General features: G+C 45.0%; 8 protein-coding genes across 8 annotated transcripts; 4 read left to right on the forward strand and 4 right to left on the reverse strand.

The window, feature by feature from the left end:
- Positions 1-194: 194 nt before the first annotated feature.
- Positions 195-806, reverse strand: L199_003577 (uncharacterized protein; the record flags this gene model as incomplete). Its single annotated transcript, XM_064889307.1, has 3 exons — positions 195-350; positions 425-613; positions 702-806. The coding sequence occupies 3 exons, from the start codon at positions 804-806 to the stop codon at positions 195-197; spliced, it is 450 nt and encodes a 149-aa protein (XP_064745379.1).
- Positions 807-1,301: 495 nt separating this feature from the next.
- L199_003578 (uncharacterized protein) lies at positions 1,302-2,933 on the reverse strand (the record flags this gene model as incomplete). Its single annotated transcript, XM_064889308.1, has 9 exons — positions 1,302-1,519; positions 1,591-1,643; positions 1,699-1,801; positions 1,880-1,978; positions 2,055-2,135; positions 2,250-2,402; positions 2,475-2,540; positions 2,628-2,730; positions 2,883-2,933. 9 exons carry the CDS (start codon positions 2,931-2,933, stop codon positions 1,302-1,304), a joined length of 927 nt encoding a protein of 308 aa, XP_064745380.1.
- Positions 2,934-3,666: 733 nt separating this feature from the next.
- Positions 3,667-7,049, reverse strand: L199_003579 (plasma-membrane proton-efflux P-type ATPase; the record flags this gene model as incomplete). Its single annotated transcript, XM_064889309.1, has 6 exons — positions 3,667-5,950; positions 6,014-6,370; positions 6,426-6,598; positions 6,687-6,781; positions 6,883-6,923; positions 7,003-7,049. 6 exons carry the CDS (start codon positions 7,047-7,049, stop codon positions 3,667-3,669), a joined length of 2,997 nt encoding a protein of 998 aa, XP_064745381.1.
- Positions 7,050-12,370: 5,321 nt separating this feature from the next.
- On the forward strand, positions 12,371-14,901 carry L199_003580 (uncharacterized protein; the record flags this gene model as incomplete). The annotated part of the gene is made up of 7 exons (XM_064889310.1): positions 12,371-12,473; positions 12,532-12,639; positions 12,702-13,138; positions 13,214-13,368; positions 13,433-14,026; positions 14,094-14,233; positions 14,333-14,901. 7 exons carry the CDS (start codon positions 12,371-12,373, stop codon positions 14,899-14,901), a joined length of 2,106 nt encoding a protein of 701 aa, XP_064745382.1.
- Positions 14,902-15,243: 342 nt separating this feature from the next.
- L199_003581 (uncharacterized protein) lies at positions 15,244-16,212 on the reverse strand (the record flags this gene model as incomplete). Its single annotated transcript, XM_064889311.1, has 4 exons — positions 15,244-15,295; positions 15,477-15,594; positions 15,912-15,927; positions 16,075-16,212. 4 exons carry the CDS (start codon positions 16,210-16,212, stop codon positions 15,244-15,246), a joined length of 324 nt encoding a protein of 107 aa, XP_064745383.1.
- Positions 16,213-17,940: 1,728 nt separating this feature from the next.
- L199_003582 (uncharacterized protein) lies at positions 17,941-18,722 on the forward strand (the record flags this gene model as incomplete). Its single annotated transcript, XM_064889312.1, has 2 exons — positions 17,941-18,060; positions 18,195-18,722. The coding sequence occupies 2 exons, from the start codon at positions 17,941-17,943 to the stop codon at positions 18,720-18,722; spliced, it is 648 nt and encodes a 215-aa protein (XP_064745384.1).
- Positions 18,723-19,361: 639 nt separating this feature from the next.
- L199_003583 (uncharacterized protein) lies at positions 19,362-20,151 on the forward strand (the record flags this gene model as incomplete). Its single annotated transcript, XM_064889313.1, has 2 exons — positions 19,362-19,449; positions 19,580-20,151. The coding sequence occupies 2 exons, from the start codon at positions 19,362-19,364 to the stop codon at positions 20,149-20,151; spliced, it is 660 nt and encodes a 219-aa protein (XP_064745385.1).
- A 907-nt stretch (positions 20,152-21,058) lies between these two features.
- Positions 21,059-24,345, forward strand: L199_003584 (uncharacterized protein; the record flags this gene model as incomplete). Its single annotated transcript, XM_064889314.1, has 9 exons — positions 21,059-21,076; positions 21,176-22,245; positions 22,334-22,535; positions 22,616-23,013; positions 23,105-23,227; positions 23,295-23,440; positions 23,500-23,564; positions 23,638-24,075; positions 24,172-24,345. 9 exons carry the CDS (start codon positions 21,059-21,061, stop codon positions 24,343-24,345), a joined length of 2,634 nt encoding a protein of 877 aa, XP_064745386.1.
- Between the last annotated feature and the right edge of the window lie 705 nt (positions 24,346-25,050).

Below are 25,050 nucleotides of genomic sequence, written 5' to 3' on the forward strand. Positions count from 1 at the left end.
TCGCGTAGGATGTTGTGTTTGTGTTTGCTATGAGAAAGGATAAAAAAGTTGTACTGTCTTGCTTGTTTATGGATATTGTGTGCGCAAAGGCAGAATAAACGCATTACTTAACATATTTGAGCACTACAACTACTCGTACTACTACAGTCACATCTCCCGATTGACCGTGATGATGAATTCCTCCACTCCAGACCCTACATTAAGAATTGTTTATGGTGAGTAGCTAGATCTATCGAAGTGGTGGGGTTAGGTATCAGACGGAAAGTCTGTTTACCAGCTTTGGTCAATTCCCACTCTTGATCAATTGCATCTGATGATTGTAATGTGGAAGAAGAGAGTTTAGTGAATTTCTATAAGAAGTCGCAGTCAATATCAGATTAGCTAAGACAGCTTGATCGTCACTCGGAAATCCAGGTAAACATACATTCTGCTTCGAATTTAGTAACTGGTATAATGTATTTTGTGAAATCGTATCTTGACTTATACTCGTATCGTCATTATCGTTCTGGGCTGGATGCTGAAGTTGTTGCTGAGAATGTACCATACTTCTTAAGCTGGGTAAGAGTAATGATGATTGATCGGTGGACCAGAAATGTCGTATAGTTGGTCGGATCTACCACCAGACCACCATCAATATTCCCTTCATTAGACATGAAACTGAAGATCGCTATATGTTTAGTAGCTATTTGCGTTTCACCCACCTTCAACTCGATGGCTCGGGCGACGAATCCTGCGAATATCGCTTGACAGCCTGATCTCCGTCTATCGTGAGGGCTGGTCTTACCGAGGAAAGGGGTGAAGGTCATATCTGTAGTCTAGTCGTTGGTAAAACGAATTCAGGTAGGATATTTCATGTACTATGGTAAATTGATGTGTTTGTCAGTGAAAGAAATCAGATATACACTTCATCTATACTCATTCATATGGACCGTCAGATGACTGCACTTTGACTGGTGAGTGAGGCTCAGATCGAGATCAACATATACAGATCAAGGAGTTAGTCAACAAAGGATTCGATGGATGGAGAAAGGGTAGGTATCAAACGTCATGTTTGTATTGTCAGGCAACTTCTTTTCCATGCTGATTCTCTACCACTGAGTACAATCTTCGCTGAACTCATTTGCGCTCAGCTCAACGCGATCAGGACTGCACATGAAACTCACATCCATATTGACCTCGAGCCAAACAAGATACGTTACTACAATATACCAGCTTCTATCCCCGCTCCCTTACCATCAATGATAAGTTGCTTCGCATGAGCCTCATCTCTTTATATCATTTCATTTCGTTCTCCGGTCAGATCAAGGAGCAGTAGCGTCGAAGACAGTTTTGTTACCTGAACCCGGAACAGCTGCGGGTACGGTGGGAGGGACAGCGGAAGTTGGGGGGACACCAGATGATGCAGCTGGGGGAGCAGTCGGATAACCCGTCGAAGGACTAGGTACAGGGAGTGGTTCGCCCCCTTGACCTGGGACGTAGGCCTCGGCAGGAAGTCCAGATTCGTCGAGACCCTCTGCGGCTACGACGGATAAGGAGGTCAGCTTAGATGATCTGGAATAGATCGAGCGCTTTAGGAGATTGTATAGTTACCTTCAATGATATCGTACATCTCGCCAGCGATTTCAGGCGCAGGTACTCTCCCACTGGATTCCTATGTCAGCTTGAGCGCTCGGATCAGCATAGATACAGCTGACTCACGTCAAGATATCTGTCGACGAAATGGTACTTCCGTAAAAATCCCTATTTGCGTCTTTCCTTTCTACTAGGATTGTTCCGTCTAACGTCAATCCTGCGAAGAGTCCTATAATTATACAGTATAAGTCAGCTTTGCGAGTCCTGAATCCACGAAGAAGGTTGCATTGTCCTATATATGACTCACCCTTGGATCTACTATAGCTGAACATGGGAGCTGGATTAGCCAAGGAAGCCGATACTTGACCTCCAGTACCGATAGGTCCAGCAGCAGCCGATATGCCACCTGAAAACCGATTCTCGTTAGCCTTGCCTTATTCTCATCTCATGAGATGGAGACAAGGAAGAGAGGAGAGACTCACCTCCTACCGTAACATTACCACCTCTTGAGAACGCTTTGACGGCTTCATCAGAATTGAGCACGATGACCACTTCTGTCATATCTGTGTGATATTCAGTCATCATAAATTAGCAAAACGCTCACTCTCAATTAAGTCAGCTGAGGTAGATTGGAAAGGGTCAGGGGTGGAAAGATATGAAAGGGCATCTTGACTCACCTGCACCAATCTGCAATCCCCATCCCACACCTGCCGTGGCGATACAACTCGGTGCACTCCAACTTCCATCAGGTAGACGAGCGATGACTAAACCTGATCCTGCTTTACCCGAGAATACGAAACCCGCCTTGAGGATAGTGAACACCGCGAGACCTAACAGGTGATCGGAGGTATATTAGTATGACCAGGATGATACTGGTCAGACCATAGGTACTAGCGACTTACCTTTGGCTTTCTGTAGTACTGCTTTGGGTATTGAGTTCAAAGCTGTTTGAGGAGCTGTAGGGTCGGCTACATCCCAAACAAGCAATATCATCGTTAGGATAAGATTCCTCACACGATAAGACAGAGGATATGGTATTGCGTTGGATGACTTACCGAGGAAACTCTTGAGTATTTTAGCAGCTTTTTGCGATTCACCAGGAAGAGAGAAAGACTGCATCAAGTTGGAACCACCTGATACCGCTCTCGTTTGTCCGTCCTATACACAGACCACGTCATGAGCTTTAGCCAGATAAAACCGGAAATGATCGCCGTAAGTTCTAGTTGTCAAACCAAGAGAGAATGAACAGATCTGTCTGTCTTATCTTTGTAATCGAAGTGGATGAAGCAGAGTGGAGTATAATCACAAACCTTGAGAGCAGCTTGGGCTTTCCCTAGGAATCCGCTGAATTTGCCTTGCATCGTGCTTGGATCAGAGTCGGTATGCTACAGGGGAGGGTGGGTGATGAGGGAAGGATGGATGACTGTACAATATAGATGAAGAGAGATGTACAATGCGAAATAATAAGAAAGAGATAATCAGAAATGGTGGGTCAGGTGTAACAACACTTGTTATCTTACATCATCATCACCCTTGTCGGCTAACAACGTCATCAGTAACATACCATACCATACCACACCATTTCCTTTCTCACGCTTTCACGTCTGTTCAATTCATCATGCATGCTCAGTCATTCTTGCTCCGTGCTATCATGCAACCGCACAAACCAAGCTATTCCGATCAAATCTGCATTTCGAAATGTTTTTTATATAGATAGATATATTGCTATGCGAGAGAAAAGAAGAGAAAAAAAGCTACTGACGACAGATAACGAGAACAGAAGTTCAAGATACATATCAGGATAGATATATATGTCGAAATTAAGGAATAAACAGATATTAACGAGTATACGGGTATAGCTCGGAATATACGCGCCGGGGGTGGGGGGGGGGGAAGGTTTAAGATAAAATGCGAGGATTGAGGGTGTAGGAGAAGATGCAATTTATATTAATGTATATCGTAGTAAAGGGATGTGTATTCGAGGTATTCGGTTATCAAGGGATTCACCTAGACTGCTACAGTGTGAGAGGAGAGGGATAAGAATATGCAAGTCTGGCTACAGGAGTTGGGCATGTCAAACTAGACTTGAACTGCTTATGCGGCAGGTCTAGAGTGAGCTCTGGTAAGAGCAGCACCAGATTGTTGAGCTTGGATGGAAGAGAATCGTTGAAGCTCGTTTTGAGACATGGAGATCTTGGCACCACCTCTGAGTCTGTTGGCAGCTCGGGATAAGAAAGAGGTTCGGTTCGAGTACAAAGATTCGTGTCTTGAGGCAGTTCGTTGAAGTCTCTCACCGTTCTCGTCAACAGTGGCAATGGCAGCCTTTCTGGCCTTTCGTCTTTGGAGAGCAGCGATGATGGTCTTCTTCATGAAGAACTTGACGGCATCGAGAGGGAAGTACCAAACAATGTTCCATACCCAAACGATACCGATCCAACCACCAGAGATGGAGTGAACGTTGGTGAAACCCCAATCACCGAAGGCGGCAATGATGGAAGAGATCAATTGAGCGAGACAGAAAGCAAGCATAAGGGCAACCGAAGGTCGTTCAGTCCATGAAGGTCCGTGAGATCGAGTGACGAAGATAAGAGCTTGAGAGATGATGGCAACTTGGAGGTAGATGACCATGTGACCCTGGGGATCGTTGGTAGCCTTGATGGGGTTGACACCGAATTTGTCTTCGAAGAAGTTGGTGGAGTGCATGGTGGCGTAGAGAGCGATGGTGGAAGCAGAGAGGTAGAAACCGTAACCGATACCGTAGGCGAATACTTCGGCAAGATCCCAAGAGTCTGGGGTGGTGGATGGAAGTACTCGATCAAGGGAGAGGGTCATAATGGTACCATCGTTAAGAACGGCAATGATAAGAACCATGAAAGATGGGAAATCGAATTGCCAGATGAAAGCCATGATAGCGAAACAGACGACGATACGGATGGTAACGGCACAAGCATAGATGGCATAGTTTCTCATTCTCTGGAAGATGACTCGAGAACCGTAGATGGCGTGGACGATGGTAGAAAGACCGGGTTCGGTAAGCACAATATCGGCAGCACCTCGAGCAGCATCGGTAGCACCTTCGACAGCAATACCGACGTTGGCTCTTGAAAGGGCAGGAGCATCGTTGGCACCATCACCAGTCATAGCACACAAGTGACCGAGTGCTTGGATTCTCTTGACAATCTCGAATTTGTGTTCGGGGAAGACACCAGCGAAACCATCGGCATCCATGATCATTTCATCGAGGTTGGCGTGTTTACCACCAGCTTCAGGTCCATCCTTTAGCACTTTAGCGGGGTACATGTGGTCACCAAGACCAAGTCGTCGACCAGTCTCCTTGGCAATAGCGAGTTGATCACCAGTAACCATCTTGACTTTAACACCGAGGGCCATAGCATCATCGATAGTTTGTTTGGTGTCGGATCTAGGAGGGTCGAAGATAGAAAGAAGACCAGCAAGTTCGAAACCGGTTCCTTGTCCATCAGCGGCATCACCAACAACATCTTCGTAAGCGACAGCAAGAGCTCGGAGACCTCGTCGGGCGAATTCTTCGACATCAGCTTCGAGTTGATCTTCAAGTTCGGAGGTCTTGTTTCGGGAACAGAGTTCTATGATGATACCAGTCATACCCTTGGTGGCTCTCTTGAGCTTACCACCGTCTCGGTTGTCTCGGTAGGTAATTTCGGTTCTCTTGTCGACAGGGTTGAAGGGCTTGAAGTCAAGGAGATCGATACCTTCTCTGGCTTGTTTGGGGTCGGGGAGGGTACCAACGACACAACCATCGATAGCATCTTGGTTTTCAGTTCGAGAAGCGTAGGCAGCGAGGAGACAGACACCTTCGACGTCCCATTGAGAGTAACACTTGACGTTCTCCTTGTCAATGGTAAGCTTGTTGGTGGTGAGGGTACCGGTCTTGTCGGAACAGAGGATGGTTACACCAGCAAGTTCTTCGATGGCAGTGATTCGGGTAACGATAGCCTTGTGTTTGGCAAGCTGTTGGGCACCGACAGCGAGGGTAACGGACAATACAGTAGGCATAGCAATGGGAATACCACCAATGAGCAATACAAGGATGTTGTTAAGACCTCTTCGGTAGGTGTAGTGGAATCGAGGGTAAAGGATAACGATTTCGAGGACAACGAAGATACCAATGGAAACGAGACAGAAAGAACCGATTCGAGCCAAAACCATTTGCAAGTGGCCGACCTGGTCATTATCTTGACCGACAAGGGTAGCGGCACGACCGAAGAAGGTGTTGGGACCGGTGGAGATAACGACAGCCTCGACTTCACCTTGTTTACAGGTGGAACCGGAGAAACACTCGTCACCGAGTTTCTTGGAGACAGGAAGAGATTCACCGGTAAGAGCGGCTTGATCCATACTGAGAAGCGAGCAAAATCAGCGATGATAGCAAAGGGAGTGAAAGCGTGAATTATGCACTCACGATACATCAATGGCTTCAGTGAGACGACAATCAGCAGGACAGACATCACCGTGCTTGAAGGCGATAATATCACCTGGAACCAAGTCGGCAGATTCGATATCTCTCCATTTGCCATCTCGCTTCACTTTAGCCTTGGGGGCGAGGGAGTCCATAAGAGCCTTGACAGCGTTACCAGCATTTCTCTCTTCAACGAAACCGATAGTAGAGTTGATCAAGAGCAAGAGAACGATACCGACGAAATCTTGCCAATCGGGGGGTTCACCTTCACCGTTGGAAAGAGCGATAGCGACAAGGGCAGCACCTTCCATGACCCATGAGAGGGGGTTCCACATGAAGGAAAGGAATTGGAGGAAAACGCTGCAGGGGTTGTCAGCTTTAGTATCGCAATGATGTATATCAATGCTGCACTCACTTCTCCTTCTTCTCTTCAAGTTTGTTAGGACCGAAGATACCGATACGGTCGGTAGCCTCAGCTTCGGTAAGACCACCTTCGTCACATTGGAGAAGTTGGAAGACTTCCTCCATGACAACGTGTTCGATGTCGACCTTGTCTTTGTCATAAAGATCAGTAGCAGTGAATTGGATCTGAAATGCATGTTCATCAGCGGAAGAACCAACACAAAGCGGGGAGACAAAGGAAAAGTGGCTGGTCAACCTAGTCAGATCCACTCACAGTGTTCATGTCAACCTTGGCGTGGAGATCACCATGGGCCTCGTGTTCCATTTCCTTGTACTCTCGCTTCTTCTTTTCGGGAGCTTCGTCAAGGGCTACATGATGGATGTATAGGTCAGCGGATTTTGTGCTTGTATTGTGTTTGCACGTGTGAACGTCGATTCAGGGTGAAGAACGGAATCAGCTCCACACTTACCTGGTGCATCACCGGCAACTTTGTTCTCGATGGACGACTCCCTAATAAAGCAGAGACAGAAGACATGTCAGCTGCTTTGCATGCGCGCTGATGGAAGGTGTAGCAAGGGATGATGCTTACTTGACAGGAGCCTCCTCGGTATGTCCAACTTTCTCGTTTGTGGACATATTGGGTGGGTGTATGGGGGTTTATTTGGATGAGCGATCAGGAGGGGACAAAAGGTGTAATGAAATATGTAAGAGAGGTATAAGAAGTGAACTGGCCCCAACTATGTGTGTTTAGTTGTTTTCGGGTGGGCTGTTCGATTTGGGCTGGCTGGTTTCAACGAAAAACTTCGCTTTGCCAAGAAGCTAGATCAAGAGGATTTTTTTCAGTTTCTGATATAAGAGGGGGTTGTAAGAGGAGGTTTAAATCAGAATTGATCCTTCTACAGTATGCGATCACTTCTTTTGTGATTTCGAAGGGGGTGATAAAGATTATCTATTTGATTGGTTATGTCAAAAAGATATAAAGATGAAAATAGGTTGTGTGTACGAAAGGGGGGGAGGATGAAGAAAAGATTATATCTGTGGGTTTATATATATGTATCGGAGTAGGAGGAAGAAAGGAGAAGATAGATGGAAAGAGAAGAGAAAGAAAGAGAAAGAAAAAAAAAAGAAAGGGGGGGAGTTGGTAGTTAAGATACGGGTTTTAATGTGGTAATGTGGTAACCTACCTGGTTAGGTTGTTTGGTCAGATTACTAAAACTAGACCAGAGCTACGGTGATGATACCTATGTTGTTACAGTGATGATACTAATCAAATCAATTCATCCAGTGGAAAGGAAAAAAAAATGAGGGGGATGGGGTTCATTTGATTTCGATTTGATTATTTGGATTGGCAAATCCCATCACAAGAAAAGGTCTTCGTCTGCCCTTAGGGGGTTTACATGAGAGTGGCCGTAATCGGGCATGTAATTATCAATCTGATTGGATGCATACGAATTTGCTCATTCGCTCATGGCCTAAAAAAACAACCATGGCCGCGGAAATCTGAGGGAAGGACGGCATCAAGATCAGGCCAGGGTGGTTGAGAAAAGGGAGGTTAAGGGTCCAGGGGGTCAGCAGCCAAAGAGTTTAGCTAAAAGTAGAAAATCACTCTGCGGTAAATTGCTTGGTGCGTGAACGGATGTGTCTGAAACAGATAATATGGATGCATGGGGCAAGGGGGAAAGAGACGAACTGGGAGTTGGCTTGAGTAATCCGATTTCAGGGATTAAACTACGTCAGACTAGGATGCTAAAGTCCGAGTTCAGCTTATATCGCTCATCGTGTCAACAAGGCAGTACGTCCAAAGGTGCTTTATCATTTCTCGGTAACGAAAGCATGCGTAAGGCATCACATCGGTTGGAGATGATTCATCTCATCTTTGTTGCAAGAATTTCGTATGGTCGAAATCTGCTATATGGAGGTCGTGAGTTTTCTGACAATTTTCATGGCTGAAGTGATACCGATACAAGCCATTCAAGGGGATGTGTGTTTGTTTGCGTTTATTGTTTATTTCGTTCCCGCTTAGCAGAGGCACCAAATTGAAATAACCCACCCGCGTGGTCATGACGGCATCAGCTTGCGATGCATGACCTTCTTACTTCGGTCACCGTCTGGCCTTTTAAACGCTTGAGCTTGTGGCTCCATATGATGATGCATGTAGTGTGGATATATGCAGCTTCGGTATCGAACCAAATTGGAAACATTTGTCGTGGTAGTGATAATCCCATGCTCGAGAAAAGACGATGCACCGCCGGTCACTCTTGGCAAGCACTAGGGACCATTTTAGTGCACATACTATAGCGGAACAGTGGTATAGATAGCTTCCGTACATTTGTTCGCGCGGAGTTGGTTCCCTCGGCCACATTTTACCAGCGTTGACGTCCACGCCTTCATCTTCGCCAGACTAACAGATTTGCAACTTGCTACGAGATGACAATGGCAAGATCTACATAAGCAGATGCATGCATCTAGTTATCCGCCCGCGGCCGGTAGTATAAGTTCGGTCTTGTGCGAAAAAGCCACTGCTGTCATAACCATAATTTGACAATTCCAGTTTCCAATTCAGCTGATCACCGAAACCGAGACCGAATCAAGGAAAAACCATCACCGAGACGTCTCTCAAGGATCACCTTACCGCATTGACAACAACTGTCTTGACCATCTGTCGTGCTCGACTTCTTAGCTTGGTGCATTCCCAAACATGCACGATTAGAATCCATCCTAATCCATGTTATCCTTATATTCATCCGGGACTTCCGGTTTCGATTTTCAGGATTTCTTATCACATCCCTGTCATTTACCTTCCCGTCATCAGGTTTTCTGTTTCCTGGGTACGCAGTTAGTATCCTTACTTCCTTCCTTGCTTCCTTTCGGAATTTGGAATGTTTGTTTTGGCCTGGTCGTTATCGCCTAATTCCGATGATGCATGATGGATCTCGCTAAAATCTGCGATAGCATTTCGACGCATGGCCAAGCTAGGATGAGAATTTTCGAATTTTCACCAAAGCGCCATTGCCTGTAAGTTACCGTTCAAATAACGAAAATTGGTAGATTGCATTTCTTGGCGGTTGACAAGTCCGTGCGTGTTACTCCTCGCTTACTCCATGAATGCTCTTACCTCAATTACCAAACCCCCATGAGTGCTCAATTTGCCCCATGAAACGGCCTTGGAGCCACGACGAGTATTACTCAGAGCCTCTCAATCTCCGTTTAAAGATGTGATGTGATGCGGTGAGAGTGGTACCTTAGAGAAGCCCCTCTCCGAGATAAAGGTCCAAACCTCAAGGAAGCTTCAGAGTTTTTGATTTTGGGTCGTACCTAAGTGGAGATCGCCAAGACGTACATACTTGCAGTCGTACATCACATCATTCCTTGGAGCGGTTTTTGAATTCTTTCCCACTCCCACCCAGATCTACTCCGAGAAGAGTAAAGCGAAGTCATCTGATGATCTGATCGTGGATGCTGGGAGATAAATGCCACATCAACTAGTACCTAAAATTCTCAGAATTCTCGAAATTCCCGATGCACATGATGTGGCATTTCAATCAGGATGAGGTGGCATAAATAGATTCTTGAGGCTATTTTCGATTACGGACGATAAACAAAACAACCCTTTGTTGAATCGTGGTCCCTGTTCAGGTTAAAGGGATACTTCAGATTGATTGAATTGTAGCCAAGAATAAATAAACGACGTTCTAAGTTCTAACACATTCGAGGGTTGCTTGGGCCACACTTGTCGAATGCAACGGTACCTTCGGACCGTACCAGGTTTCAAAGAGAAGAGACCAGTCAGATACACAAGCGCCGCCGCCGGTAGAGAATTCATCCCATTCCGACATATCTAACTCAGGTCTTATCTTTCGCTGGACCAAGATCCGGAAGTATTCCGGAATCCATCCCACATGTCCGTTAACTGTGTAATCTTCATTTCGGCCGATACAGTATGAAAGACTACTGGTAATCGTCGAAAGATGATTTGATAGGTTTTCATGCTGAATAGGCTAAGATAAGCATCTCGATGCGGAATTTAGGTCCGCGTAAATGCCTTTTACTCAAGCAGAATTTTAGGAATTCAAAGGAAACCCTCTTTTGGATCGATGTCTTGGAAGAATACAAGGGCAGTGAAAAGGTGGTCCGAGCAACATGTAATACTGTATCAAGGAGAAACGCTTTGGTATGTTTGTGGCTTCTCTGTGAGGCGTGTGCAAAGGAACCCAGAACCTTGGGTGACCCGTATAGAATGGCAACTGTCAAGGAAGAGAAGATTGGGGGTATCGTATTTGGACTTTCTGCTGTTTCTTCTGTGAGACTGCATCAAGTCCTGCAGTTGCAATGCTTGTATATCAGAGTGTACTTGGCATTTGAAAGATATAGCGAACGGTGATGTAAAGGACGTGTATATTATACAGTACCAGCATACTAACTGGTATTATGTCCAATCCGGTGGATCACGATCGGAGCTTTTTAGATACTAGCAGTCGAACAACGGTGTCCAGGACGTTTTTTTGAGCCAAGTCATACATTATGTGACAGGTGAGACAGACAATAGGAGACTGGCATGTACACGTTGATCGCATCTTGACATACCGAGATGTTGTATAGCTCACTCCGCCGACGGTACCAAGCGTGTCGCAACCGTTAGAACCCAGCGTCTTTGACTGTCAACTTGATGTCAATGGGTCAAGGTATTCACTTGACAGGGATACTTGCAATCGTCTACAGAGAACCAATGCTCGATTCCCGCTTTTCTCAGCCTTGAAGCTGTGCCCTCATTGGGTTTACAGGCAAAGGGATTGAGGGTCGTATCGTCACTGACCAAGGGATATGGTCAGGTGTCCCTTTTGGACAATAAATGTGATATGTAACCCTTACAGTAACAACATGCAACTTACAAGATCATTACGAACTACAGTGTAGAGGCTGTAAGTTAACGGATATAGCACACATCCAGTGTTTGCCATCGTCTATCATGTTGCAGGAGCCATAAGTCTCTCGATGATGATAATACATCTGGATAGCCTACGCCGTGATGGCGGATCTGGTCATTGACCTCAGACCCATTGAGAAGCTGGTATTTCAATCACGTTCAGTCACTAGCCAATTTCCCAGTGGTGGCGTTACAGTTTTGAATCGTTTAGTATCCCCTAGTCTTATGGGCAGGAGATTCAATCAAGAGATAATTACAAGCTCATGAAGCACTCCACAACCTGTATTTGACTGACGACTCATCCGAGCCACACTTCAAAGAGCACCAATGGATTGCCCTTTCCTAGACCAACGTAAACAAGTGCTAGCGGGTGTCTATTCTGCTTTTCTCCCATCATGTCTTAATGCGCCGTCTCTCTCCATATTAAAAAGACATGCAATGACTGAATCCTCAGCGGCTTGTCCACAGATCACCAGACAACCTTTCCGTGCATGTAAGCATGTAACAATGCTAATCTATTCTTCCTCTCTTGAATGATATCTTTCCAAACGTGGCACTCACTTTGAGGATGATCGGAGCCCCATGCACAACAATAGATTTGTTCCTCCACTTTTGGGTGGACCCCGTGTTTCGTGTTTTCGTGTGTTATTCTAACGAAGATGGTTAGTATGGTTTCATTTTATACATATAACATGTATCAGCATCGCATCAACACCGTCTTTTGCCCCCTCTCCCCCACTCTCAACATCATTGGTACATCAGCGAGTGGTATCGACTGAGATAGATCCCCACCTCGATCGTCGAGTTTGGTGAAAAAGAGTAAAGGACGATAGTACTCTTATAACTGTCCTTTACACACATATCATCCCTTTCCTTCTCCTTCTCCTTACCTTTCCCGATCGATTCGTGATATAGAAATAGGAATCGGCAACAACTACAGGGATAAGGACATCATCTATCGAGTGATATCACCTACCACATCCTCCTAATACGAACCAGCGGGTATATCACATCGAAGAGAACAGCAGGAAATATGTCCAGTTCTCGACCTCTCTTAGCCTCGAGCTATACATCGATAGAGGAAAGGGGAGAAAAGCTGGATGCGGTTAGAAAGGAATTGAATGTGGTTATCAATGGTGAGCCCATTCAACGACACAACAGGTCATCGACCTTGTAGCTGATGACGATTCTCAGCTTTGCCGACCCAAATACATCCGATTGAACGGTCATTGTATCTAGAAGCTATACTGGATGATCTGAGTGATAGAGATGATGCTGCCTGGACTTTATGGCCACAGGATGGTAGGTCGATCATACAACACACGGTATATGGCCTTGATAAACTGATTCAATCTCTTCAACAGTATATATACTAGCTTTGACAGCTATAAAATCTCTTGGACGTAATCCCGTAGGATCCGAGACGCTCTTGTCCAATGAGAACTTCTCTATCCTCCTTCATCACTCTGGTTTACCATTCCCATCTACCTTTTCCCCTACACGACCCCCACCCACACCTTTCTCAGTCCCAGCTAGAGAAACCCTCAAGGTACTTGCCAATCTTCTCGTACTATATGAAGAGGGAAGGCACGTTATGGCCTCTTCAGGAGGAGCGAAAGCAATTGCCAGAGCCTTTGCCGGTAAAGATATCGATGGGGAGGAAGTGGTGTATGAAAAGGAAGAAGATAATTTGGAAAGACTATTCTTATTAGGTAGGTTAGGATTTCTGGTGACGATTGAAAGACCAAGAGCGGTTGGAGTCATGGTGGACACAGAAGACATAGTAGATTCTCTAGTTGGGGTGAGTCTCAGTCTACACCACACGAAGGGTTTCAAGTAATCTAGCTGATCACCATCGATTTTTCCCAATCCTCAGCATTTCACCAATCTTCAGTCAACTCCCGCGAATCATATGGCTCTGGGAGAATTACTGAAAATGACGAATAACATCATCCGTTTCTACCCTTACACGAGTGAGAGTATAGGTAATTCATCAGCAGAAATTGAACAGTGGAGTGAAATATTCGATCCGTAAGTTGTTTACCTTCACATAAGACCTGCAAAACGTATAGCTGACAGGCATAACACATTGCAGGTTGCTTTACCCAATACTGTGTCACTTTCACAACGTCCCATTTATCGATCTCTCACCCCCCTTATCGCACGCTATCCATGTTCTTCTCTCTATCCCATTCCTCACTCGTCTTCTACCTACCTGGCATTCAGTACCTTCTGCGCCTCCGTCACCGCCGATATCTAACGCTTCCCCTACATCATCGATGAAAAACTTATTATCCAAATTATCCAATATGTCAACGAGCCAAAACCACAATAAGAAATCTTCTTCTTCCTCTTCTTTGACAGGAGAATCACTCATACCGCCCAATCACCGTAAAACACCTTCACCATCTTCTTCTAGACGAAGTAGTGGATCTACAACTACGTATAGACCTACTGTTCTTTCTCCAAGTACTCAGGACCCTTCAGCACTGCCTACGAGGTTGCTGAAAATCTTGGATCATTTCTTCGATACCTACTTACCATGGCCTAAGAAGCCTGATGATACCCTTCCACATGGTCTGGTACCGGACGAAGTGCTACCTCCTCTGTTGTTACTCCTGACTAGGGCAGCAGCGGGTAGTGAGCCCATCAGGGTTATCTTGAGAGAAACACTATTACCTTCTACTCTGTAAGTGTAGTGACCATCCTATTGCAAGTTGAAGCTAATGATTCGCTCCTATGACGCTGTATGGTAGTGATCGATCACCTGAAGCTGGACCATTGGAAAGCCGGAAGGGTACATTAGGGAATCTACTAAGGTTGATGGGATGTGCGGGACATACTCAGTGTAAGAATACTGCTGGAGAATTGATGTGGACCATATGCAAAGGTGATGGTGAGTGGATCTTTCACTATCGACTTCTCAAAATGACGATTCTTGAGATCTCGTCGAGCCATGTGCTATTAAGGTGCTGATGCTGAAAATCTGAAATAGCTGCAGACCTATGCGTCGAGATAGGATACGGTAATGCCGCCGGATTGTTATTCCAAAAAGGTCTATCGGGACCTCCTCCAGCGAAGATCGAGGAAATACCAAATCCCGAATCTCACGCTCAAGCTGATGATGAACCGCAATCGCAACCTCCAAAATCATCTACTTCAATTAACATACAGCCTGCTACACCTACCGTACCGAAACATCATACCATACCATCTTCTTCCACCTCCGAACGTAATCCTATAACTTCTTTGTCGAATGAATATAGTAAGGAAGTCGATGAAATGACGGAAGAAGAGAAAGAACGTGAGGCCGAAAGGTTGTTTGTTTTATTCGACAGATTGGAGAAAAACCCTGTGATATCCATGAATAAACCTCAGGAACAAGGTGGTGGGAAAGTCAGTTTGATGGAGATGATGAGAGAGAAATTGAATTCTGGACGATTCGAAGAATCACATGAAGATGATGACGTACAGAGAAGGAGGGAGGAGGAACAGGATAAGAAGGATGAAGAAGAGGCGAGGAAGGAGATCGAAGATTATAAGAAGAGGTTGGGTAGGAAATGAGATGCAAGTGAAGTGAAGTGATTTATCGTCATATTGTCGGTCTAACGGTGGTAAAAAGCGATTAGAATAGATTATTGGGTTTTTGTATAAGTGAGATTGGAGTTTAGTAGATCACAGTATGAGAAATATATTCCGTATAATTGATAGTATGGATATGGACATTTACTATACACATGCATATAATGAATGAATGCTCAGAACGGGTTATCTTCATCTTCCTTTCCATCGAAATTGGTCTTTACAGTTTCATTGTGATACTTCATCCATCTCCTATATCCAGCTACGGTTGATTTTCGTCCAATTGTTTGCAATCGTGAGTAATGTGACTGACTAGTCGATCGGTTACTCTTTCATACTTTCATCGGGAACACCTTGTTTCTCTTGGATTGCGGTCCTGCGATCGGATCGAGGATCAATAAGTCAATGACCAAATCTACTTTATATGTGGAGTGCGCTTTGATATTGGTTGATGTGGTGAAGACAGTTCTTATGGGACACAAGTGGAATGAAAGATCGTATCGCATCCTCGAAGTGTGTCTCAAGGGAAACATGATAGAAGTAGAGTATATACTCACCTTAACTGTTTCGTGAAATCATCTTCTACATCATCATCATCCCAATTATCTTCCCATAGATTATCGTTTGGTCCATCACCTGCTTTCTTCATAGCGTCTAGGACGTTTCCTCCGTAATCTACCATAGGGAAGATCAGTACGTGTCAGTGAAGAAACATATGAATACTGAAGCATGAAGCGGGGGTACAAAGAAATGATTGTTTGGAGGCAATGCAATACAAACTGAAAGATGGTAGAAGGAGATCATATGAGGAGTGGTAGTTACGACGACGATGATATTGATATGAGTTCGAGAAACAAGGAAAGGTAGGTGTGGGGGGAGAAAAGAGATATATGAGTTTGACAGCGAACCATAGACTAGTCCACTGGACAGACACATGTGCACAATGATGATAGTCTGGAGGTAGCACATGAACAGATGGGGTAGATACTAACCTGTCGCTGGGAAATCCTGTATACGAACCAAAGGAGAGGGTATCAGCATCAATTTTCCAGGATCTTTGGTGCGATCTCCAACATGTCCGGCATATAATATTCCCCATCATTCATTTATGACCTCTTCATGTTCACATCCAAAACACATATGACCTGAACTCACCTCAAACTCATCATCGTCCTCCAAAGCACCCAACTTAGGTAAAGTCTTCTTCTCCGTCGTAGTGGCAGTACCATTCGATGGACCGGCAGTGGCGTTCTCCTCTTTCTTCTCTGTCGGTTGCTGTTGTTTATCTGACATTGTGATTGATCCGTTATGTGACGATAATGTGTGGATCAAGAGAAACAGAATAAATGATTCTTTGGATTCGACATCAATCATGTCCATGACACTTCTATCAACGCGTAACCACCCCTCTTCCCACTGTCGCGTGTCAACCATGTGCTAAATCGCCAGTGCGCCACTAGCCCGGCTTTCCTACCGAAATTCCCTTCGCCAATCATGATCTGTCGTCATCGCTGTGGCGAGCTTTGCAATCAGTCCTTATGCTAGGGTTAGAGCTTCTGACAGTGAGGAGAAATCCGAGTCGAAGCAATTGCTGATTGCAAAAAACAATCCTACCGTTGTATTGTGTCTTTACGGACCGATACACAATTTCTGGAACATCTGAACATCCGTGTTCATACTTGAATAACTTTTTTGTTTTTCCTGTAACCTCATTGTCGTCAGGGAACTATGATAAGAAACGGTTGAAAAGGATTTTTTTTTGGAAAGAGCATATACCAATGACATATGATCTGATAGAAACCTTCCCGGGGAGCATAGGGGTAATCAAGTAGAGTAGGTGGGTGCTGCGTCGAAACCCTTCGCCGATGACCGCAGTGATTACCTTCCTCATTATATGGAAAAAGGATTGGACAATAACAAAGCAAACCGGTCTGGTGTTACAGACTAAAGCATTGCCTTGTCGTGCCTGCGCTGAAAGGACCAAGCCTGTCTCGGAGTGGGGTTGTCCTTGAATGGGAATCACCTTTGTGCTAGCCATTTTCATATCATGACGTTATGCCGTTGATGCGAGTCAATATATGCGGCAAGTGAAGGTGCAAAAAGCTCACTGATATTTTGCTCATTCTCATAATTGCGCTACTTTTCCATCATCGATTGTTCAAATCGGATATAAAACAGTGAAACGCAACGTCAAACCCCATTCATTTCGGCGTATACGAAAAAATTGACGGACATCCAACTCAAGTTTTAACTAGTACAGCTGGGATAATTCAACGAACAACAGGCATGCTGACAAACTCATGAAACGGAACACCGGGAACTGGCAGTCGGCATACTGGCTGGCTCCTTCCTATATACCAACAGATGGAAGAAACCAAATTACCGACGTGGATATTTATGCTGATGTGGAGAAAGGTCATGATACCCTTTGAGGCAAACTGGGATCATCGAGCTCGTCTGCCACTCACGAATCATCAACTCAAGGAAGTGGCTCTGAATCTGAAAGCCTATCCTTTTCATACTTGGGACATATGACTTGGGAATCCTGTACGCCGGTCTGTGATTGTAGGCTGGTGGAGGACGCGATTATGGTAATCTCGTATGCAACTGAAATGTCTAACCCATTCTCAAAGCTGCGCATCTCAATTGCAATTTGCAGCTATTGGCAATCATACTGTCTGTTCACGTTCGTCTCAAGACCATCTCCTTTTACCTAAGTGATCCTGGAAGAGATCGCAGCACAGTGGAGAACGGCATAGTTAGCCTAATGTTTGAGCTCGAGTTGACCTTTTTACTTCGAAAGTTGAACGTTGGTGGCAGTGTCGGTATGCGTCAAGGAGAAATCAAAGGAGCATGGTACATCAGGATTCGGACGGTTAAACTCCAGACAGGATGCCAGAGATACACCTTAATTGGGGGTATATATACCTATCCCTCCCCATCTGCGGATATGACCCGTCTCGTACACTTTACCAAAGTCTTGAAATATACCGCTACCTTTCGGTATCTATATCATACATCATGTCGAATCAACAAGGTCATCCAGGTTATCCAGGTTATCTCCATTCTGATCACACGTACCAGGAAGGAGATCCATACGGAAACGAGGGATATTCCCAACAGCAAGTGGCTCAGGATATGGTCAGCCGGAGTATCATTCTACTTCGTATGGACGTCCTCAATACCCTCCTGGACTAGGTCCGAATAATCCCTACTATCCACATCAAAATCCTTATGATCCTTTTCACTCAGCGTCAGGGTACCATGATCCCCAGGCAGATGCCGAACGATATGCCCATCCCCCTCATTCGCCTCTAATGAGTACTTCTCGCCTGCAACGAAATGGCATGTCCACGTATCCTCCGAGTATGCCCGAAACCCAGGAAGGGGAGACTCCCAGTGAAGCTACTCACGCATACTCCGGTACTACCGGGGTCAACGATGAAAGTGCCCTAAGAAGAATGCTAGGAATGACACCCGTGCAACAAGCTCCGACAGGTACAGGTACAGATGCTGGTGTAACTCAATATGAGGCGTTTCAGCCATCTCCACCTGCGAGGAGCTTCACCGCCCCTTCCACTTGCTCTTCGATGGACCCTCCGGCAACTAAAGCTGAGTCTACTGAAGGCACCCATGAGCAACCTGCTGGAGGGGACGACAAGATGGACGAACACTTCCCGTCTCTCCAAAGAGCTCATACTTCCACTAGTCAAAATTCGATAGGAGGGACTTCACGTTTTCCTGGTTCGGGTCGAAAGCGTGGAGGTAAACGGAAATATGAAAGTCTTGATTGGAAATCATAATTTACTGTGCACCGTAGAGTATCGTCAAGGTGATGAACTATTTCCCATACTGGGAAAGCCATAGTCAATAAAACAGGTTTTATGCATTCTTTACCATTCAATCTTTCGAAAGTTGAGCTGAAATAGCGAACATGCATTGTGTAAATTTCAAGTGTAACTTTAGAAGGTGAATAAGGTTTTATGTACAAATTCTTGCAGCGTTAATCGAATTTGCCTGCGAGAGTGATGGGTCAGGCCATCTTATTCTTACACGATGGTGAGATTCCCAACTCATCCTGATTAAAACGCTGTTATGATGCCTCGCCAAGCCGAGTAGAGCTCCGTTATGCCGCTGGCATCAGAGATGTTGAAGTGAAAATGTTTCATCTACGATGATGCAAAGAGGAGATAACTAGTGACGTGTTTTCTTGCTGCCATTCTTGAGCCCTTCCATTCAAGAGTTTCACGATATGTGTATGTATATTCTGACCCTACGTAATCACATGAGGACGTGCTCCGAGTTGGGTAGAAGCATACAGACTCCAGTTATCTTCTCTCGGATAGAGTCCTCCTAAGTATCAATATCTTAAACCCTTGGTCGTACTAATCTTGCACTCGTACTGAACTTTGTCCTGTATACCCAAACAGAGACGATCAGAGATGTCCGATAAACGGCCAGCAATTGACGAATATGTACAATTGGAAGAGACGAATGCAAGTAGAGGATCCCGACCAGGTATATGGACTCGTAAGTGACGTTCGCTAGACATTTATTCACACTCTCATTATCGATGTAAGAAGGTCATACGCATTCCATGACTGGCCATGTTTCAGTAACACAGTAGTTACTGATTCTAGGGTACATACTTTGTTCTTAGTACTTGATGAACAAAGAAGACAACTGGATAAGTTGACTCAAAAAGAGGAGGAAGCGTTAGTTCCAACATCTACTGATAGGAATGACCTGATCGAGTCGAAATACTCTTCCCTCGGAGCTCAAGCTCAAACTCGATGGTCGAAGGTAGAAGAGTTCGTACCTAATTCAGCACCGCAAGTCTCTGGTACAACGCTGAGTACTACTATCGCGAAACAGAATCTCATACCCGCCACTAGGGAAGGATATGGTCAAAGAGATATATACAGTGCTCATCCTACGTCTGAAGATCCTACTCAAAGTAGGCGACATGCACCAAGCTTCCCCATTTCAGACTATTCACAGCAACTCTCATCACACGGTAGGCTCGAATCACCCTTCGAAGCCACAGGTTTCTTTCATCCTCCAGGGTTATTCTCAACCATTCATTCCGATCAGGCTCAACCTATGTATATTCATGAGAAAGGACATGGGCATCCTCACGGGCCCTATGATGGAGCCAGGGAAGGGTTCTACGCCAATCCCAATCCGAGTTACGGTTCCGGACATGGTTATCCGTTCGACACGAGGAGTTGATACTTGTCAGCTATTTGGCAGAGCTACAAAGTAGGTATATATGCAGTAAACTCACAACATGTGAAATAACCTGATCTGCTTGTTTATAATCTCCCCCGACTGTCATATATATTCGCCTCTAAACTTCTTTTGAGTAAAGGAGGTGAGGTTGCCACTGCCACATAATGCACATCAAGGGCATATAAGTTGTATCGCCGCGGCCAGACACAACCCACTGTGATCGACGATTGATTGCTGTTGCTCTTGCCGCAATTGGGCTGTGTACTCGTAAGTATCATTCATAACGTTATTCATTGGTATGCGATAATATATCGTTCAAAATGCGTTGTATGGTCTGCTAAGATACATGTTGACATGTTGAGCTACGAATATATGTGGTTTTGCTATATGTGCTTTTGAGTTCATTTGTATGTTGGGACTGTGAGAATTTGATCGGACCCCACCGCACACATACTCATACTTAATATGAGTAGTATGTATGACGCAAGGGGGGGATTGGAGATGGGAGATTCGAAGAGTGGAGATCAATACGACGAGTAGACTAACCACTCTCCACCCATGCTTGGCCAATCATACCACATATACATATCACATCTCATCACATACAGCAACCATCCAGATTGACCTTGACATACCAATCCTCCTTGAGATCAGTCGATAAGTCAAAGCAACCAGTGATCAGTAATCACCGTGTAAATCCACTCTCGGTTCTTGCTACCCCAGATCCCGGTTTCAACCGTTTTTAACGTTCTCAGTTCAGGTCACAACAAGAAGTCAGCTGTCATACTCGACTTACAATCGAACGAGTACATACTCTCATCCTCATCATCACTCCCCTCTCATCCCCCTTGTGTAATATTAGTGCATAACCTGGGGACAGAATCACATCAGAAATCATACTTGCATCATGTTGAAAGGTGTGAAGGTGAGTCTTTCGCTCTTTGACTTGCCACCATATTCTTCATTTAGCATCTCAAACCATCACAATACAATATCGTCAAGGCTAATTTGGGTCTCGTAATAGCAACTGTGGCCCTCGTCACATAACCACAATAATAATCATACAGGGCGTGAAACTCCTTCACCTACATTATCGCCATCCCAATCATTCGCGTCACTTGGTGGACCTGCTGACCAAGCAACACCAAGAGCTTCCGCCCATCCTACTGCCAACCCATTCGACTCAGCTACGGTGCCAAGTATCCACCAGCCCCACAGCGCAGGTGCGGGAGGGGGAACACCGGGCAGTGGGTTGAGTCGTTCCACCGCGAGTCTATCGTTGGACCCGTCATCCAAAAGACCCAATTCACCTGCTGTGGGCGGTCAGACTGCTTTGCCTAGTTCAGCGCATTCTGCCGGAGGACCAAGAACACCGACAAACTATGGATTCATGCCTTTACCTTTAGGTACACCCGGTGCAGGTCAACCGACAACCGGCGTAACGGTTGGTGATAGTGTAGGGATGAATACGGGTATGGGATTCGGTTTACACGAACCACCCAAAATGAGAAAAGCAATGAGCAAACTCAACGATGGTTCTTCCACCCCCTCAACCAGCCCCTCTTCTTCATCAAACGTACCTGATTCTTTACCCGCTCCACCCGAAACTGATCAACCTATGAATGCTGCTGCTGGATCTTCCGCAGCGAGCAGTGGTGGCACGTCTACTCCCCAACATCGAGAAGGCGGTGGCCCAAGAGGTACACTCAATGTCAAAGTGATTTCCGCAAGGGGTCTAGCAGTAACCAACCAACCTGATGGATCACCACCTCAACCATACGTCGTTATCCAATTTGAACAAAACGAATATGTTTCTTGTCCACCACATCAAACCACCTCTCACACCGCTGTACCCTTCACACAATCTACACCTCAACCACTTGGCGCTCCAGGTAATTTGACGAGAAGCACGAGTGGTCTAGGAGTAGGAGCAATCTCGAGGGCATTTGCAGATGCAGTCGGAAGAAGTAAGACAAGGAGAGATGGAGATGGAAGTGGAGCGATGACTCCCAGAGCAGAAGAACCGAGTGGGGCGGGAAGTTGGTTAGGTAAACCTGGTCCGGGTGATCCCATATGGAAAGAGGAAGTTACCTTGTGAGTTGACCATTCTTGTCAGTCCAGATCAGATCACACCTTTCTGAGGGCCGTCTCGCTGATGAGTCTTTTACGCTGTGCAATAAAGCGATTTGACATCCAATCGATCCGCCCTTCACGTCTCAGTGTACGATAAAGGTAGAGCAGGAGAAGGGTTCTTGGGAATGTTAGATATCAAACCTGTATTGCAAGATGGTTATACCCTTGATAACTGGTACAAATTGGCTACTCGTGGGGAAGAACATGTCACTGGTGAAATTTGGATTCAAATGACTTATAGGGTTGTCAGGGTGAGTAATCACGATTCTACCTCACACTATGGCATAATATGGCTTTCAGAAGTGCTGATCCAGGTGTTTTCTTCGAACAGAAATCATTATCATTGAAACCATCTGATTTCGAGTTCCTAAAATTGATTGGCCGAGGAACTTTTGGAAGGGTATTCCAAGTTCGTAAGAAGGATACTAGACGAATATACGCCATGAAAGTATTATCCAAGAAGGAAATTGTAGCGAAGAAAGAAGTAGCTCATACGATTGGTGAAAGGAAAATCTTACAAAGAAGTTTAGAATGTCCTTTCCTTGTTGGTCTGAAGTTCTCTTTCCAGACCGATCGAGATCTGTATTTCGTTACGGATTATAAATGCGGTGGAGAGCTGTTCTGGCATTTACAAAAGGAAGGAAGGTTCAGTGAAGATCGGGCGAGGTTCTATATCGCTGAATTGATCTTGGCTTTGGAGCACTTACACAAATATGATATTGTTTATCGGTGAGTTGCCGTATCCCAAGTCATTCTTTTGATAAGGACCCATACGGCAAGGTTTGGAAAGCTAACATCTATTCCTGTGATATGAACGTAGTGATCTCAAACCGGAAAACATTCTACTCGATGCTACAGGTCATGTAGCATTGTGCGACTTTGGTTTATCCAAGCCTGATTTATCGGATGATAAACTCACAAACACCTTCTGTGGTACTACCGAGTAAGCTGGATTTCTTCTCAAAGACTTGGGACTGTAAACCTAATTAACGGACTGTCTACCTATGCAGATACCTCGCTCCTGAAGTGTTGCTCGACGAGAAGGGATACGGTAAACACGTCGACTTCTGGTCACTTGGTGTATTGCTGTTCGAGATGTGCTGCGGATGGAGTCCTTTCTATGCTGAGCAAACTCAGGAGATGTACCGATTGATTTGTGAGTTATGTTGTGCGGCTCAACATGAAAATAACGACCGGCTAATAACCCATATATAGGCTACGGAAAAATTCGATTCCCCAAGCATGTCATCGATGACGATGGTAAACAGTTCGTAAAAGGGGTGAGTGCAGCTCTTTGGTGAACGTGAACATGATAGTAAGATGTGGAATTGACATTGGACTCCTCTTGATCAGCTACTCAATCGAAATCCACAGAACCGACTTGGAGCCCGACGAGGTACCGAGGAATTGAAAGAACATCCATTCTTCAAATCTATTGACTGGGATCTATTATATAAGAAACAGATCACTCCCCCTTTCAAACCTATCGTTGACTCTGACGAATCTGTTGCGAACTTTGATCCCGAATTCACCAACTCATCATTGATCGAAGCTGGTATCATACCTTGGGAGGAGAACGAGAACATCTCGCAGTCTCAACCTGGTAAACACTCGTACCTTGGCCCGGGAGGTTCTTTATCTTCTGCAAGCCATATGAACAATGCTGCACCCTCTGGAGTGGCAATTAACAAACCTCAACGACCACCTCTTCCCGGAGCTAGTGGTAGTCCACTGACGAGTAGTGTACAGGAGAACTTTAGAGGTTTTACGTATACTGGTGAATCGTTGATGGTGAGTTGACAATACTACAATTTTCGCTCTAAAATTACCAGTCTGTGATATATCTAGTGAGGTTTTTGCTAATTATGAATTTTCGATCTTACTTAGCCCCACTCGATGTTGGCTGATCAATCGATGGATGCGGAGAGTGATTCAGAGAATGCAGTAGACGATGAAGATGATGATGAAGAGGATGACGATGATGAGTACGATGATGAAGATGAAGAGGTGGACGGCGATGGTGTGAGGACGAGAAGACAGAGTGATGTGGATATGGACTGAAGTTTATCGTTAAAAGTTAGCTGAAACTCGCAATAAACGATTTCGAATAGTGGTCTGATAGTAGAGAGAGTGGAGTGGGACTTTGTGGGTGTGGCGATCTTTACAGGGATCAAGACAATGATAACCCCTTTTCAAAAGTGATATCGCTAAAAAATCAAATCAAGTATAATATAATATCCTATTTTCTTCACCTATCCTATCATCTTTCATCCTTTATTGTCCAAGTAAGACCTTCCGAAATTACCTCCTTGGCTTTCGGCTTGTCTCCTGTCAAATTTCAACATGACTGGAGATATCGGGTAAAAGAGTTCTCTTGAATGATCAGTGTGTTGCTCTTCCGACAAACTTAATTTAGTCTTCATATATAGCTTTAATATGTTTCCTTTCCTTTCCTCTTCCATCCTTTGATACGATTTGATCATGTTCTGACTCGAAATAGGTTAGCTGTATGAATTAGTGGAATGACTATATGTCAGTTCAGGTTGTGCACGTGCTGAATCGACAAGGCTTTTTCCTCCAAGCGACATGTTGTTGGAGAGATACGTTGAATACGCCTTCATTTCACCCGTAAAATGCGGATCTTATCTATGGATTCCTATATCATACGTTCAACCAGATCTTTCCAGCCATGAACGTAAAAAACGTAAAAAGTACGAGAGATGATTGTAACTTATAGTAAGTTTGAATAAACGATCGACAGGCGAG

Source organism: Kwoniella botswanensis, chromosome 1 (assembly GCF_036426115.1).
Source record: "Kwoniella botswanensis chromosome 1, complete sequence".
Lineage (NCBI taxonomy): Eukaryota > Fungi > Basidiomycota > Tremellomycetes > Tremellales > Cryptococcaceae > Kwoniella > Kwoniella botswanensis.